Genomic DNA, 17,282 nt, shown 5'->3' on the forward strand with positions numbered 1-17,282 from the left:
CTAAGACAGGATTTGTAACTTGCTATTCTCTGGCCTAGTTTACAAAGATTTACCTTCGTAAAATGGATAATTCCTTCGGGGAAATTTTCCAATAAGTATTTAAGTTAAGGATTTGTTACATATTTCTTATCTCGGTCATTGGATTGCATTCATTAAATGTGTTAGTATATTTAATATGCAACATACATTGGATTGAGATTAGAAATATGTAATCAATTCTTAACATAAAATACTTATTGGAGAATTCTCCATTTACTGGGATCGACACGAGAGTCTAACTATATCTATATTGTATAGCCAGGATCCATGTTGTATATTTAAAAGAGGTCGACTGACCTGTTTCTGCCATGTTACAATCCTGGCTCACTAAATACTGGGAGATTCTCCAATAAATATTTAAACTAAGGATTTGTTACATAGTTCTAATTTCGGCCGTTGGATTGCATCTAAGAGACTACCAACGCATTTAATAAATGCAATCCAACAATCAAAAATAGAAGTATGTAATCAATTCTTAACATAAAATACTTATTGGAGAATTTCTCTATAAATACTAATCTAGATATACTAATGATAAGAATGATTATACTAATATAATTATTTAAAAAAAGAGCTATCTTTTTTTTTTTATAGTACTTTTCCCGGTTCCGTTGCTACCGCGTCTCTTGTGGCCAAAGAACCCAAGTGATAAAGTATCTAGATTCATTATTTCGAGTTTCTTTCTTTTTCTTTCTAAACGGCACGCTGTCAAGGTCTCCTCCCTCCCATCCATCCGAGTGTGTCCACTCATCTCACTCATTTGCTTACAAGAAGAAAACCCCTCAATTTCCCTGAAAGTTTGGTTTTTCTGTGCATTTTAGTCATCAATGGCTGCAGCTTCAAGTGATTCCATACCCTCTGTAAACAAGGCTTGGGTGTACTCAGAATATGGACAGTCTGTAGATGTTTTGAAATTTGATCCCAATGTTCGCTGTGCCTGAAATAAAGGAAGACCAGGTGCTCATCAAGGTGGTTGCTGCATCTCTTAACCCAATTGATTTCAAGAGGATGCTTGGGTATTTCAAGGAGATCGACTCTCCTCCACCTGTGAGAGCCTCTTTCTCTTTCATTCTCTTTTAATGCATTTGCTTGTATTTGGAATTGGGGTTTTGAAAATAATGTTAATCCTTACGAATTTATAGGTTTTTCTTTCCCTTTTTTGTTTGTTTGTTTGGCAGCTTGAAAAGATGGCCTGGTATTGTTGGATCCATTTTGCTGTATAATTGCCTCTCTTTTTTTTCTTTTTGATACAAGTGATTGTGTTTTTAGTCAATTTTGTGTTAATCAAAATACTTGAGAAAAAAGAAGCTGCTTTGAAGAATCAAATTCAATTTCATCTAGTTGATCTGGAAGGAACTTGTGTTACCTTGATATGTTTCCATTCATGTTCCTGTGTTTTTCAATTAGCATGCTTAGTGTTACTAGTAATCCAGCTGGGCTGGCAAGTGACAGAGAACGTAGCTAGAATTCTTTTTTATTAAATCTATTTGTTTTGCAGACGGTTCCGGGGTATGATGTTGCTGGTGTGGTGGTGAAGGTGGGAAGCCAAGTGACGAATTTTAAGGTGGGGGATGAAGTATATGGGGATCTCAGTGAGAATGCTTTGGTGAACCCAAAAAAGTTTGGGTCTTTGGCAGAGTAAACTGCTTCAGAAGAAAGAGTGTTGGCTCTCAAACCCCAAAATCTGAGTTTTGTTGAAGCTGCTAGCCTTCCCCTGGCTCTGGAGACCGCCTATGAAGGGCTTGAACGGACTGAGTTTTCTGCTGGTAAATCTATTCTTGTTTTAGGAGGCGCTGGGGGAGTGGGAACACATGTTATTCAGGTAAAGTAAATTTATATCTAGTTCCAGAATGTCCTGCATATGGAATTAGTCAAGAAGTGCAAACATTTGCACTAATTTGGGCTCTGATTAAGTAGAGCTGAATATCTATACAATTGATTATATCTAATAGATTAATGTTTTTTTTTTTTAATGTGAGGCAGCTAGCGAAACATGTTTTTGGTGCTTCAAAAGTAGCAGCTACTGCAAGCACTAAAAAACTGGATTTGCTGAGAAGCTTGGGTGCTGATTTGGCTATTGATTACACCAAGGATAACTTTGAAGACCTGCCTGAGAAATTTGATGTGGTATATGATGCAGTTGGTAAGATTCTTCATTGTTGTTTCTTAACAATTCTATACATGATGTTTTCATCCATATGAGGCATGTACCCACCAACTGAAGTCTGGAAAGGAAATAATATATCAATGTTATAGCCTGTTGGTTTATTTACCAGGAATGAGTCAAAGAATGAAAATATATGATGTTTTTATTTCTAAAAACAGGGCAGTCTGACAGGGCAGTGAAGGCAGTGAAAGAAAACGGGAAGGTTGTAACAATCTTTGGTTCAGTAACGCCACCAGCGCTCACATTTGTGCTGACTTCAACTGGGACTATATTGGAGAAGCTGAAGCCATACTTGGAGAGTGGAAAGGTGAAGCCGGTGCTTGATCCCACAAGCCCATATCCCTTTTCTAAGACTGTTGAAGCATTTGCCTACCTTGAAACCTCCAGAGCTATAGGAAAGGTCGTTGTGCATCCCATCCCTTAAGATGATAGAGATTGTGCAGGCAGGAAATCAGTCAGTTTGTGTTTTATATATATTTGTAATCTTCTGCTGGTTGTTTATACTTGAAATCTTGTAATAATGGTTGTGCATCCCATCCCGTAAGATGATGCATGTTTTATGTACTTATATGGAGTTGGTTGGGAGTTTGGGTACTTTGCACTCTGTTTTCTTCATGGTTGCTCATTGCAGGTAACAAAGCTGAACAGTCAGATATATTCATCGTATTGACCCCTGGCTATTTCCCCTAATTTTTTGAACAAGACCACCCACTTCACAGAAGATTAACACTGTTAAATTAGCCACCAACTTTGGGGACAGCAGATGTTTTGGTTAACTCTGTAAACAAAAATGACCCAAACTGGAAAAACCTAACTCAGGAAATCAGCATTGAACAAGAACATATTAAACTGGTGGAGGAGCTTGGGTACTGATCTTGCTATTGATTATACCAAGGACAACTTGGAAGACCCGCCTGAGAAATTTGATGTAGTCTATGATGCAGTTGGTAAATATTTGAACATTCTTCATTGCTGTTTCTTTCTCTGCTGATATATCAAAACAAAACACTTCATTATGGATACAATTCATTCTTCATAATTCCTTCATGTTTACGCCGACTTCTTCTGGGTCTATCTTGGAGAAACTCAACCCTTACTTGGAGAGTGGGAAGGTGAAGGCAGTGATTGATCCCAATGGCCCATATCCCTTTTCTAAGACCCTTGAAGCATTTGCCTATCTTGAAGCTAGTGGCAGAGCTATAAGAAAGGTGTTTGTGTATCCCATCTCATCTCCATGAAATACAGAGTTAGAGTTTGCTTCTGCGCACTCGCGCGCACACATGTATTAAGGGGATGTGAGATCCTCATAAAAAATAAAGAAGGGGATATGAGAAACATGTTACATAAGTTGGAGTTTCGTTACTTTTTTTTCATGCTACTAGCTTTGCTTGTTGCTGTGTTATTTTTGCTGCAATGTAACCAGGAAACGAGGACGCCAAACAATAATAATAATAATAATAATCAATAAGGATCGAAAACACCTAGCCTAGTGGTTCCATTAACCTTTTTATTATTTTGCCCTTTTTTTTTATCTATTTTTTTTTTTACTGTTCTACAAGTTTACCAGTTACACACAAAGATATTCCACTATGGGTCCACAATCTTCGACCATCTTGAAAGTTCCAAATTCGATTTAGATAGTAAAGTAACCATGTTCTTGGGAAAAAAAAAAGAAAGTAAAGTAACTATGTTAATGACAGCATCTGTGGTTAAAGTGTCAAACATCCGGTGGTGATAAAAATATATAGTAGCAAAGCAATGATGCATGTTATGATTTTCAAGGCAACAAGAGCAAATGTCAAAATTTGATTGCCAATTGCAGCTTTGTTTTACTCTTTTCTTAAATGTGATCGGCACACGTTATTACTTTTTACAAAGTGTCAAACTTTACTCATACACATTAAAACAAAATTGTAAGTTGTCACAGCTTACGTTATTATCTGGTATGTTACTCGATGAATGAGCCAATCAATAAGTTGTGTTTGTCTTAGGTTAGTGAATAAGTTCATTGTGAAATTTTTAATAAGAAACCCCTTGTGGTGATTTTTTTAGCCATGCTCAAATTGAAGTTTTCCATCACCACTTTTAGGCTATGTTCTCAAGCAAATCCTTCTCCCAAAACCCGCTCTCTAACACTGCTCATGTTCTCTTTTAGTTCTACATCGTCTTTGACCAAGGTTGCTGCAAATCACTCAATTGTTCTTTGGCATGGTCCTTGTTTTCGTTGATTTTTTTTCACTATTATACCCAGATAGATCAATGGAAATTATATTTTCCCCAAATCTGTTATGGATACGATGGTGGGTGTGGCCATGACAATGCTTCTTCAGGTGGTGGTGGCAGGGTTCATTTAGGCTCATGAGTTGCTTTAGGGTTTCGGTCATGTTGGGTTTGTAGGCTTTGTTTGGGCATATGATTAATTGTGGATGTGGTGATGTGGGCTAGTAGTTTTAGTGGGGTTTTTGTCCGCTCTAATTTTATTTTTCACATGTCAAAAAAAAAAAAACAATTTGTGTCTGTCTTTACTATGGCAAATAGTCAAACTATGCCACGTGCAAGAAACCTTATCATCTTGTAGTTTAGACTATAACTTAAATTCAAAAGAATTTTAAAAAAAAGTATATTGCTTTTTCTTCTCTTTCTTTCTTCTTATTTTTCTTACTGAGTGTGACAAATAAGAAAAACAAAAAGCAAAACTTCAATTGCATACATTTCTTGTGAAAAAAAAAAAAAAAAAACGTTTTCCAATTGCATTGTCCTGTTCTCTTCTGGCACAATGAACCTGAGTCATAATATGCGTCCAGATGCATAATTTGAAATTTATTTTTCCTTTCTTCTTTCTGTGGCCGCGTACGTACGTAAATATCCAAGCTTCCACCACATTCTTCTCCTTCACCAACAAAACGACACGCTGTCAAGGTCTCATAGGTCCTCCCTCCCATGATGACATGGTTGATATTGATCTCTTTCTATTAAAGTGGAAGAGCTATCTGAGTGTGTTTGCTCATCACACTCATTTGCTTACAAGAAGAAAACCCTTCAATTCCCCTCAAAGTTTGGTTTTTCTGTGCATTTTAGTCATCAATGGCTGCGGCTTCAACTGATTCCATACCATCTGTAGACAAGGCTTGGGTGTACTCAGAATATGGAAAGTCTGCAGATGTTTTGAAACTTGATCCCAATGTTCCTGTGCCTGAAATAAAGGAAGACCAGGTGCTCATCAAGGTGGTTGCTGCAGCTCTTAACCCAGTTGATTACAAGAGGATGTTTGGGTATTTTAAGGCCACTGACTCTCCTCTACCTGTGAGAGCCTCTTTCTCTTTCATTTTCTTTTAATGCATTTGACTGTATTTTGAATTGGGCTTTTAATGAAGGAAGTTTTGTCACCTTGTTTTGTTTCTATTGCATGTTACCATTTAGCATGTTTACTGTTACTAGTAATCCAGCTGGGCTGGCAAGTGACAAAGAATGTAGCAAGAATTCTTGTTTATTGAATTAATTTGTTTTGCAGACTGTTCCAGGGTATGATGTTGCTGGTGTGGTGGTGAAAGTGGGAAGCCAAGTAACAAAGTTTAAGGTGGGGGATGACGTATATGGGGATCTGAATGAGAAAGCTGTGCAGAACCCAAAAAAGGAGAAGTTTGAAGAATTGCCTGAGAAATTTGATGTGGTATATGATACAGTTGGTAAGATTCTTCATTCTGGTTTCTTTAATAATTCGATACATGATGTCATCCATATAAGGCATGCACCCACCAACAAGGGAGTTTATTGGTTTATTTATTTACCAGGAATGAATCAGAGACTCATTATTTTATGATGTTTTTGGCAACAACAAAAAAAACAGGGGAGTCTGATAGGGCAGTGAAGGCAGTGAAAGAAGGTGGGAAGGTAGTGACAATAGTATCAGGTGCAGTAGCACCACCGGCCTTCTTTTTTGGGCTGACTTCAACTGGGACTGTATTGGAGAAGCTGAAGCCATACTTGGAGAGTGGGAAGGTGAAGCCGGTGCTTGATCCCACAAGCCCATATCCCTTTTCCAAGACTGTTGAAGCATTTGCCTACCTTGAAACTTCCAGGGCTACAGGGAAGGTGGTTGTGCATCCCATCCCATAAGAAAGATGATAGAGATTGTGCAGGCAGGCAGGCAGGCAATCAATCAGTTTGTAAGTTATGTATTTGTAATCTGCTGGTTGTGTAAACTTAAATTGTTGTAACATGTAATAATGGGGATGTGAGATGCTTATATGTATTATATACGAAGTCGGGAGTTTTGCATATGTATATCGGCTTGTGAAAAATAAGAAAAATAAGAAATTAAACTTTTTCCAAGTGCATTGTTCTGAAACAGGATTTGTAACTTCTTGTTCTCTTGCCTAGTTTGCAAAGATATACCTTCGTGAAAAGGATAATTCATTCGGATCGACATGAGAGTCTAAATCCGTCAGTTTGTGTTTTATGTATTTGTAATCTGCTGCTGGTTGTTTAAACTTCAAGTCTTGTAATAATGGGATGTGAGATGATGCATGTTTTATATACTTAAATGGAGTTGGTTGGGAGTTTGGGTACTTTGCACTCTGTTTTCTTCCTAGTTGCTCATTGCTGTGTTTATAAAGTTGAACGATTTAGAGCTGGTAACAAAGTTGAACAGTCAGATATACCCTTGTTTATTTTGTTGTCTGGTGCGGTAGAAACGACTTTATTTATTCATCTAATTGTCTCCTGGCTATTCCCTTCCTAATTGTTTGAACATGTCCACCCACTTGACAGAAGATTAACACTGTTAAGTTAGCCACCAACTTTGGGGACAGCAGATTTTTTGGTTAACGCTGTAAACAAAAACGACGGAAACCGTCCAAACTAGAAAAACCTGTCTCAGGAAATCAGCATTGAACAAGAACATATTAAACAGCTTTCGTCATATCCGCCATTAAAGTAATAACATTTGACTTAGTTGAGGTAATATCAAACTATGAATGAACCCTAAACGTAAACGCATCTACATGCATAAATACAAATTTCAAACTTCAAACTTAATAATAAATACCCAGTTTCCGTACCTCTTTCCATCACAGATAGAAAGAACAGAGTTTTCTTTCTTGTACGCACAATATGGCTGCGGAAGCAAATGTTCCCTCTGTAAACAAGGCTTGGGTGTACGCAGAGTACGGAAAACCTGCAGATGTGTTGAAACTTGATCCAAACGTGCCTCTTCCTCCCCTAAACCTAACGAAAGTTGGGTCCTTAAAAAACTGTAGATCTGTAGATATTTGCTTCCACATGGGGCAGCTAGCAAAGCATGTTTTTGGTGCTTCCAGAGTGGCAGCTACCGCAAGCACTAAAAAACTGCATTGGTTGAGGAGCTTGGGTGCTGATCTTGCTATTGATTATACCAAGGACAAGTTCGAAGACCTGCCTGAGAAATTTGATGTAGTCTATGATGCAGTTGGTGAATATTTGAACATTCTTCATTGCTGTTTCTTTCTCTGCTGATATATCAAAACAAAACACTTCAATATGGATATAATTCATTCTTCATTTTATTAATTAATTAATTTATGGTTTATCTGCTTTTGTGTTTTGGAAATTAACAAAACAGGAGAGTCGGATAGGGCAGTGAAGGCAGTGAAAAAGTGGGGAAAGGTTGTGACAGTGGCAGGCCCAATAACACCACCAGCCTTCATGTTTATGCTGACTTCTAGTGGGTCTGTCTTGGAGAAACTCAATCCTTACTTGGAGAGTGGGAAGGTGAAGGCAGTGATTGATCCCAATGGCCCATATTCCTTTTCTAAGACCCTTCAAGCATTTGCCTATCTTGAAGCTAGAAGCAGAGCTATTTGGTTGTGTACACACAGAGATATTCCACTATAGATAAAGGCAATCCATCAAAAGATTATATTATGTTTGATAACATAACAATTAGGAAATCCACCATCTTTTAACAAATAATATACTGTATTGTTGAAAAGTAATGCACATTTGAATCTAGAATAATCTAGAATAGTTGAGAAATGAACAAACCGACTTAAACAAAGTCGGTAATTCCAAAAATATCATGATATCAAAAGCATATTTTATTATAAAATAATCAAGAAATTGTAATATAATAAACTAACCATAGCTGTAGTATAATAAATTAACCGACATAGCTGTATACAAAGTCGGTGACTCTCCTATATAGCTTGTTGCCTTGAACAAAGAAGTAAGCTGAAAACTACAGTTGTCCAGTCTCAAGCAATAAGCCAATAGTGAAAAGGCCAATAAGGCAGCAAAGAGTGAAATGCCAATAAGCCTAGTAAACAAGTTTCTAGTTGTTGAAGGCCAATAAGCCTAGTCCTCTATAAGGCCTTGTACCCATCTATTGTTGAATAAATAAAATCAATTTGTTCTTGTTACCCCATAATCCAACATGTATAATATACATACGTGATGGACCATTATATTTTATAAATGTTCTTTCACCAGCCTCCACCCCGCCGCCGGTGGGATCCACCCCCTTCTTCCTCTTTCAGTTTGTCTTAGTTTTCTTTCGCAATCTTTAATTAATGAGAGCATCTGTGGTTGAAGTGTCAAACATAACATCCAGTGGAGATAAACAATATATAGTAGCAAAGCAATGATGCATGGGTTTTGATTTTGAAGGCAGCAAGAGCAACTATCAAAATTTGATTGCCCATTGCAGCTTTGTTTTAGCTTTTGAGAATATGACATAATAATGTATTATTTTTCACTTGCTCAAAACAAAACCAGTAGATTGTCACATCTTACGTTATTATCTTTTGTTGGATGAACGAACCAATTAACAATGGGTAATGCTATGTTTACCATATTTTTCATACCACATCTCTAATAGAGGCGGAACCCACCAATACAACGGGGCCATCTCTATTAGAGAGGTAGTATGTGATAAGCCTAGTATCTCAACCGAGGCGAATAGTCAAACTCGGCAGACATGCAATATCTCCCTCCCCATTTTCCTTCTCCTTCTTTGGCTTTATAAAAAGCAGGCACTGGTTGGTTTCTAGTTCTACCACAATTAACCAAAGTTTCTTTCTTTTACATCCAACATGGCTGAGGCTTCATGTGTATCCACCACACCACCCTCTGTAAACAAGGCTTGGATTTACAGAGAATATGGAGAAACTGCACATGTTTTGAAGTTTGAAACAAATGTGGCTGTTCCTCAAATAAAGGAAGACCAGGTGCTGATTAAGGTTGTTGCTGCAGCTCTTAACCCAATCGATGCCAAGAGGGTCCTTGGCGTTTTCAGGGCCACTGACACTGCTCTGCCTGTGAGCTCACTCAACTCAGCTGCCCCCTCTTCATTTTTCTCTTTCATTTTTCCATAATTAAATCATTAACTAACTAAAAACTTATCATTATGAATTTATGAATCTGATTTGTTTGCAGACAGTTCCAGGGTTTGATGTGGCTGGATGTGGTGGTGAAGTTGGGAAGCAAAGCCAGCAAATTTAACATTGGGGATGAAGTGTATGGAGATATCAATGAGGAGGGTAGCATAAACCTGAAGAAGTTTGGGACTTTGGCAGAGTACACTGCTGCAGAAGAAAGATTGTTGGCTCTGAAACCCAAAAACCTGAGCTTTGTGGAAGCTGCTAGCCTTCCATTGGCTATGGGGACTGCCTATGAAGGGCTGGAACGAGTTGGGCTTTCTGCTGGCCAGTCCATTCTTGTTTTGGGAGGCGCTGGGGGGGTGGGCACACATGTTATTCAGGTACATATTAATTAATTAATTTTGTTCTTATATTTTTCTAGCTTAGCAAAAGCAATTTCAATTATCCCCCCATATATTGTTTTGTTTGTTTTTAGGTTAATGTTTGTGTTAATTTTGTGGCAGCTAGCAAAGCATGTTTTTGGTGCCTCCAGAGTAGCAGCCACTGCAAGCACTAAAAAACTTGATTTGCTGAAAAGCTTGGGTGCTGATTTGGCTATTGATTACACTGAGGAGAATGTGGAAGACCTTCCTGAGAAATTTGATGTGGTGTTTGATGCAGTTGGTAATTAATTAAGAACTAATCTTCATTCTTCATTTCTATTTGTTCACTAATTACGTGAAATGAAAGGGAAATAATTCAATAATTCAAAAAAAAAAAACAGGTCAGTCGGACAAGGCAGTTAAAGCAGTGAAAGAAGAAGGGAGGGTTGTAACAATATTTGGTCCAATAACACCACCAGCCTTCATGTTTGTGCTGACCTCAACTGGGTCCAATTTGGAGAAACTCAAGCCTTACTTGGAGAGTGGGAAGGTGAAGCCGGTGCTTGATCCCATAGGCCCATATCCATTTTCTAAGACCCTTGAAGCATTTGCCTATCTTCAAACTTCCAGGGCCACTGGAAAGCTGGTTGTGTATCCCATCCCCTGACCCTTAGCTGAGATCAATTAGAGTTTATGTCTCATATAATTAATATATATATGCTTAATCTTGGTTTAATTACTAGCTACTTGTATGTAGTTAGGGAATGCAAGATTGATGTTGTATAATATAAGTTGGAGTTTGTAATTTGTATACCCCTTTGTGATGAGAAATGCTTCTCTAGCTTGATGTCAATGTCTATCTTTCTATTGCTTTTCTTAGAGCATCCACAATAGTTATTCAATAGATGTCAAATAGTTCATAGTTCAATATTGAACTATTTTGGCATCTATTGAATTGAACTGCAGTTTTACTTGCAATAGTACAGTTCAATAGCTTCATATCAATAATTATATTTACTTACATGTTTTTTTACATACTCAAATAAAATTTAATAACACTAAAAAATTGTATCATTGAAATATTCTCAAAGAGATCTTTAAAAAAAGACCAATTTTGAATATATTTGAAAAAACAAATTAATTGTTGTTTTTTTTTTCTATTGCATTGAACTATTGAACAACCATTACAGATGCTCTTAACAACATAATGCATTAATTGCTGTATTTTATATATTTTTTATTGACATGTGGATCTCACGGTTAGTCTATTGCAATTGCAATAGAGGGTTCATCACATAGCACTCTCTATTGCAATTGCATCTATTGCAATGAACTAAATCACACCATTGCAAGTGAGATTTAATTGTTTTAGTTCAATTTCATACAATAAAATTGCATTGCTCCTAACCATTACAAATGCTCTTATGTAACCTCATGAGAGAGAGAGAGAGAGAGAGAGAGAGAGAGAGAGAGAATGATATTGGCACATGGGCATGAAGTATTTTCCTGGCACATGGGCATGAAGTATTTTCCTTCTTCTTCTTTTTTGCCCTTTTTTTTTTTATTGTTCTACAAGTTTACCAATTACACATACATTCCACAACGGATATAGATAAAGGCAATCCATCAAAAGATTATATTATGTTTGATAACATAACAATTAGGAAATCCACCATCTTTTAACTAAGGCTTAACTCTTGATTTGCCCCCTAAATTTGTACCTAACTTTTGATTTACTCACTATTCTTTTCTTTTTCTTTATTTTACAGAAAATTAAAGATATGAACCTTTTTTTTTTTTTCCAATTTCCCCTCTGCCACCTAAATCCTCAACATTTCATCCAATTTTCTGTTAAACCATTTTAAAAATTATTTTTTGGAAAAAAAATTGAAGAAAAAAAAAAAGAAAACAAATTCCGTGAGTCCCACTGAACCAAACCCAATGCCAACCCTTCATCCCTCCCCTCCAACCCGAAGAACCCATCCCTCATTCCCCTTCTGTCTCTCCCCCTCCCGTGTCCTCCTCCTCCTCCTCCTCCCTTTCCCCTCCTTCCCATTTTATCTCCCCCACTTTCCCCTCTAATCTCTCTCGCTCTCTCTCCTCACGCAACCCCATCGACCACAAACCCCATCGATGCACCCCCACCCCCTCATCAACTCAACCTCACAGACCCTGCTTCCACCCGAGACCCATCCCCAGCCCTTGCCCCACCTGAGACGCATCCCTAAGCCCTTGCCCAGACCCATCCCATCCCCCAACACCTCCCTCCCACCCCCCCTCCCTTCACCCCCCGAGATCCACTAGACTCATCCCTCTCCTCCCCGGTAGCGGCAACAGATCCATGCTCCCACCCTTGCACAGAGAGAGAGAGAGAGAGAGAGAGAGAGAGAGAGAGAGAGAGAGAATGTATATACATATTGTTGAGGCCCAAAAAAGTCACGGTTCGGCCCAAATAAATTCTCGGCCCAATGCAATACCTTACCGAGGACATGCGAAAGTTCGTAATATGAGCTTGCACACACGCCACGCTAAGCAAACAAACAACACGCCACGCTACAAGCTTAAGTGGGCCCAAGCCACGCAAGATGCCTGAGGCTTACTTGAGTGGGTTGTGGTATGGATGGTAATAAGTTGACATGAGGCCCATTGATGGGCCAAGAAATGGAAGTCCCGGGGTTGCTTGGGAGCCTCGGAACTCATGCCCATTTCTTAGGCCCAAACATGTGGGTGAGCACAAAGAGAAAATATCCCAACCAAAAAGCCCAACCGAAATAGCCCATTACCCCAACCAAAATAGCCCAACCAGAAAATAGCCCATTACTCCAACCAAGAATGGCCCATTGCCTCAATCAAGATAGCCCAACACTTAAGGGTAGCCCATTTATTTAATTATTGTCATGAAAAGCCCATACAATTAGGATAAGAAACATCAAAAGCTCCAGCACTTGGCTGGAGGACAAAGCTGCGCAAGGAGCTTGGAGGACCACATGCACAGAGCAGCTGTAGAGCTTTGTATGGGCTTTTTTCTTCCTGCAGCAGGTGGGCTGGGCTGATGAAGTTGTCCCCTTTGTCTGAGCTCGAAAATTAAGCCCCAAAATGCTTCGAAAGGGCAGCAAGGCCTTAGGAAGTATTTTGGTTATCTTCACCAACAAAAACAACAGCAACTTACAGATAATTTCTTCATGCTTACAGATAAACTTTCGGGCTTGGCTTGAGAGGCATGTGGCATGGGAGCAAAATTATCATGGGTTTAGCACTTTAGAGAGAGAGAGTTGTGGGTTCCTACGAAGGACAGAGGTCCTAATGGAAGGGAAGAGAAGTTCTAAGGAGGAGAGTTTTGGGTGATTTTTGTAGCTTCCAGCAGCTTGACAGTGACTCTCTCAAAGTTGTAGCAATCTGCCAAAGCAGGGGAGATGGGGGAAATGGGCAAGCAAAGCACGAAAATTTCTAGGTTTGCAAGTGAGAGAAAGAAAGCTTGCTCTCTGAAGGTTGTGGGTTGTGTTGTGTTGGGTAGAAGAGGTCTTATTTATAGTTGCTGGGGTTTGTTCTTCTCTAAGAAACCATAATGGTTTCTTCCTAATCTAGCTAAGCTTTCCTCCTCCTTTCTTCTCCTCTTTCTTGACTTACTTCATGGTGGCAAAGTCAGCTCTGCCCAATCCCACAAAATCAGGGATTTTGGGTGCTCCAGGCTTCTTCCAGCGGCTGCCTCATAGGGGAACTTCCCTTTCTTACCCATCTCCTTTCTCCTCTTTCTTTCTCTTTCCATGGCCAAATCTGATGAAGGAAAGAAAGTGGGTGCACCTGCTGGTTTAAGGGATGGCATCCTTCCTTGCGTGCTAATATCCATTGGTTCCTTGAAGGATTTTTGCTTGGAACTTGCTCCCAAGCCTCCCAGCAGCCCTTCACTTGTGGACTTCTCCAAGCTCCTTCGTGATTTTCTCTCCCAGCTGAGTGCCAAGACTTGTGCTGCCTTTTTATTCTAATTACATATGCTTTTTAAGTCCACCACATGATTAATCCAATGAATGAGATAATCTGATCAAGTGTTGGGCCTTTTAGTTGGCTTATTCTAATTGGGGCAATGGGCTATTTTGGTTGGGCTATTTTAGTTGGAGTAATGGGGCTATTTTGGTTGGGCTATTCTAGTTGAGGCAATGAGCTACTTTCTCTCTTGTGCTTACCCACGTTTGGGCCTAAAAATGGGCTTGAGTCCCGAGGCCCCAAGCGACCCGAGACTTCCATTTCTCAACCCATCGATGGGCCCCATGACAATTTGTTACCATCCATACCACAACCCACTCAAGCAAGCCCCGGGCATTCGAGTGGCTTGGGCCCACTTAAGCTTGTAGTGCGATTGGGTGTGAAATAATAATTTCCCGCTTAGCATGACATGTCGTTTGGCATGCTTTTAATTATGACGCTTGATAGGATAATTGGCATGAATTTGCATAGCTAAATGCATTTTTATAATTTTGATCTCAGTTTCTAGCATGATGGATTTTACCTGGCATGGCATGTGGCTTGTGCATGGCAGATTTTTGTATATCCCAAATCGGGTCTTTTTCCAATAATATATCGTCTTGGGTTAGGAATTTATTCGGGCCCAACCATGGATTTTTTGGGCCTCAACAAGCTTCAGCCATGGAAGGAACAAGTTCCAAGCAAAAACCTTCAAGGGACCAAGGGATATTGGCGCGCAAGGAAGGATGCCACTTTTCAAACCAGCATACATAGCCATTTCTTTTCTTCATCAGATTTGGCCATGGAAAGAGGAGAAAAGAAGAAAAAGGAAATGGATGAAAATAGGAATTCTTCACAGAGGCAGCCGCGGGAGAGGGGTCCTTGAGCTCCCAAAATTCCTGATTTTATGCAGAGGAGCAGAGTAGATTTCACTACAAGAAGATGATTGAAGAGATGAGAGGAGAAAGGAAGGGAAAGACTTGGCCAAATTGGATAGAAGCCATTAAGGTTTCTTGGAAAATGGTAGCTTCCAGCGCCTATAAAAAGAGGCATTTCCTACCCATCATCACAACACACATCCAGAGAGCAAGCTTCCTCTCTTGCATGCAAAATCCAGCAATTTTCGTGCTTAGTTCATCTCCTTCCTCAGTTTTCCCTCTTGCTATGCTATTCTGACATTTGACAGAGTCACTGTCAAGCTGCCGGAAATAGCACTCAAGCCATCATCCCTTTCTCTCCTAACCAAACCTCTTTGCAAACTCTCCACCTCCTACCTTAATACCCTTTTTCCCCCCAAGAACACTCAGTTTTCTCTTTGGTGCTAAACTCATGTCGATTTTGCTCTCATGCCACAAGTTTCTCATGCCAAGCCAATAATTTATCTGTAAGCAGCCATTATTTTCTTTGGTGAAGGTAACCAAGGTGTTTCCTAAGGCTTTACAACCCTTTCGAAACATTTTGGGGTCTGATCTTTGAACTCAGACACAAGGGGATATTTTCTTTAGTTTTCTCCTTACGGCAGCCCAGGCCCGCAGTAGCTTCCGGAACGAAAAAGCCCCTACACATATATATATATATATCAATTTTTTGAAGTTTTTCATTTTATTTTTCAGTATTTATATATTTTTAACATACAAAATGACAATTTTGCTCTCATATTTAACAGCAAATTGGATGAAATGTTGCGGATTTAGACGTCAAGGGGCAAATTGGCAACAAAAAAAAAAAAGTTCATATCCTTAATTTTATAAAATATAGAATAAGTTGAAAGTTATGTACAGATTCAAGGAGCAAATCAAGAGTTAAGCCTTTAACTAATAATATACTATATAATATTTACATGATAGACTAAATGCTTCCACCACCCCGCCGATGGGACCCACCCCACCCTCTTGTTCCTCTTTCTGTCTTAGTTTTCTTTCTTAATCTTTAATTTGTTATAAAATCACCATTTTCAATAACCATGGTAGCCACAACCTTCTACGGTCGACTATGGTAGCCACAACCTTCTGTCTTAGTAACTATATTAATGACAGCATCTATGGTTGAAGTGTCACCCATCCAGTGGAGATAAAAATATATAGTAGCAAAGCAATGATGCATGTTAGGGCTCCAATAGAAACAACATATCACGCGTGGGTTTTGATTTTCAAGGCAACGAGAGCAAATGTCAAAATTTGACTGCCCGTTGCAGCTTTGTTTTACTCTATTCTTAAATGTGATCCGCACTTACGTTATTAATTTTTACAAAGTGTCAAACTTTATTCGTATTCGTGTTGTGTTAGGATCATATACATGTCAAGAATGCTTAATTTAAGTTTGATCAATTTAATAAACGTGTCGTATTGGATTGACTTGCTAATTTTCCGTGTGAGTTTCGAGTTGATCCCTGTTTGGGCGTGTTGAAAATCCACCCAATCCGAGCACTTGATGAAATTCAAGCGGCTTGGGATATTGAAACTTGGCAATCGGGTTTGGAGCTTCAAGAAGGGCGGCTGGATTATGCCCAGCCGGGTTTTCAAATGCAAAGCCGGACACAACCTGATTGGAGGAACAGCGGTCGAGAGTGGGAACTTGCGAAAAGGCCGGGCACGACTAGAAAAAAAACATGGGCTTGCGAGACAGCTGGGCGTGGCCAAATCTGGAAAATTGCGGCCGGGTACTTGAGTTGCGGAGCTACGGCCGAAGCTTGAAGGCTAGTAGGAAGCAGCCAAAATAGCTTGAGGTTTTGAATGCGGCCGGGCTACGTGCGAACATGGTTGGGCGCGGTCGAAGGAGCTTGGGCTCGCAAGTTGCGGCCGGGTCTGCTGGAAGGCACGGCCGGGTACGGAGCTAGGCAACCAGGTGCGGTCGGGCCTTGCTCAATCGAGGCCGGATTTTATTTCAAGCGTGGTTGGAGATTGAAGGCGGCCAAGTGTGTGCGAAGTATGGCTAGAGTGCAGCCGGGGGTTTTCCAAGGGACATGCGGCCGAAGTATATTGAGAGGAAGATGCGGCCGAAGGTTTTTAGACTAAAGTGTGGAAATGGCCACGTTTGGGGCATCTAGGTTATTTGCAAATTGGGCTAAAGGATTTGTTTGAGTTGGAAAGTTTAGTTGTATTATTATATATATATATATATATTCAAATAAGTGGGGCTGGAACTTCAAAACATGCGGCCGGGGCTTTATTGAACTTCCTTTATCTAATATTGTATTGATATTATATATATATATATGCAATTGTTGTTGCATGTACGGCCAGCTCCCAAGCTTAAGCCCTCCATCTCATATATTGTGATAATATAATATTATATATATATATATATATATATAAGTATATATAAGTAGATGAATACGCATGTGCGGCCAGCTCCCAAGTTTAAGCCTTATTCATCCCATTTTAGGCTTATATATATTTG

General features: G+C 39.4%; 2 protein-coding genes and 2 pseudogenes across 4 annotated transcripts; all 4 read left to right on the plus strand.

Annotated features, from left to right (window-relative positions):
- The first annotated feature begins 684 nt into the window (after positions 1-684).
- LOC110754033 (2-methylene-furan-3-one reductase-like) lies at positions 685-2,801 on the plus strand (annotated as a pseudogene). Its single transcript, XR_002526233.2, has 4 exons — positions 685-1,086; positions 1,538-1,861; positions 2,023-2,182; positions 2,365-2,801. The product of XR_002526233.2 is annotated as a 2-methylene-furan-3-one reductase-like (transcript).
- A 2,292-nt stretch (positions 2,802-5,093) lies between these two features.
- On the plus strand, positions 5,094-6,732 carry LOC110754353 (2-methylene-furan-3-one reductase-like). The gene is made up of 3 exons (XM_021955445.2): positions 5,094-5,509; positions 5,718-5,892; positions 6,054-6,732. Exons 1-3 carry the CDS (start codon positions 5,291-5,293, stop codon positions 6,320-6,322), a joined length of 663 nt encoding a protein of 220 aa, XP_021811137.2. The 5' UTR covers positions 5,094-5,290; the 3' UTR covers positions 6,323-6,732.
- A 586-nt stretch (positions 6,733-7,318) lies between these two features.
- Positions 7,319-8,077, plus strand: LOC110764441 (2-methylene-furan-3-one reductase-like). Its single transcript, XM_021967458.2, has 2 exons — positions 7,319-7,655; positions 7,806-8,077. The coding sequence occupies exons 1-2, from the start codon at positions 7,319-7,321 to the stop codon at positions 8,075-8,077; spliced, it is 609 nt and encodes a 202-aa protein (XP_021823150.2).
- A 1,112-nt stretch (positions 8,078-9,189) lies between these two features.
- On the plus strand, positions 9,190-10,756 carry LOC110765168 (2-methylene-furan-3-one reductase-like; annotated as a pseudogene). The gene is made up of 4 exons (XR_015834570.1): positions 9,190-9,498; positions 9,617-9,941; positions 10,065-10,224; positions 10,325-10,756. The product of XR_015834570.1 is annotated as a 2-methylene-furan-3-one reductase-like (transcript).
- Positions 10,757-17,282: the final 6,526 nt, after the last annotated feature.

This window comes from Prunus avium, chromosome 3 (genome assembly GCF_965620075.1).
Source record: "Prunus avium chromosome 3, drPruAviu1.hap1.1, whole genome shotgun sequence".
NCBI classification, from domain to species: Eukaryota; Viridiplantae; Streptophyta; class Magnoliopsida; order Rosales; family Rosaceae; genus Prunus; species Prunus avium.

Bases quoted from the DNA above. Each gene is read 5' to 3' on its own strand.
- LOC110754353 (XM_021955445.2), top strand. From the start codon at position 5,291: ATGGCTGCGGCTTCAACTGATTCCATACCATCTGTAGACAAGGCTTGG. The intron at 5,510-5,717 runs GTGAGAGCCTCT...TTTGTTTTGCAG, and splicing joins CCACTGACTCTCCTCTACCT to ACTGTTCCAGGGTATGATGT. The intron at 5,893-6,053 runs GTAAGATTCTTC...CAAAAAAAACAG, and splicing joins TGTGGTATATGATACAGTTG to GGGAGTCTGATAGGGCAGTG.
- LOC110764441 (XM_021967458.2), top strand. From the start codon at position 7,319: ATGGCTGCGGAAGCAAATGTTCCCTCTGTAAACAAGGCTTGGGTGTAC. The intron at 7,656-7,805 runs GTGAATATTTGA...TTAACAAAACAG, and splicing joins TGTAGTCTATGATGCAGTTG to GAGAGTCGGATAGGGCAGTG.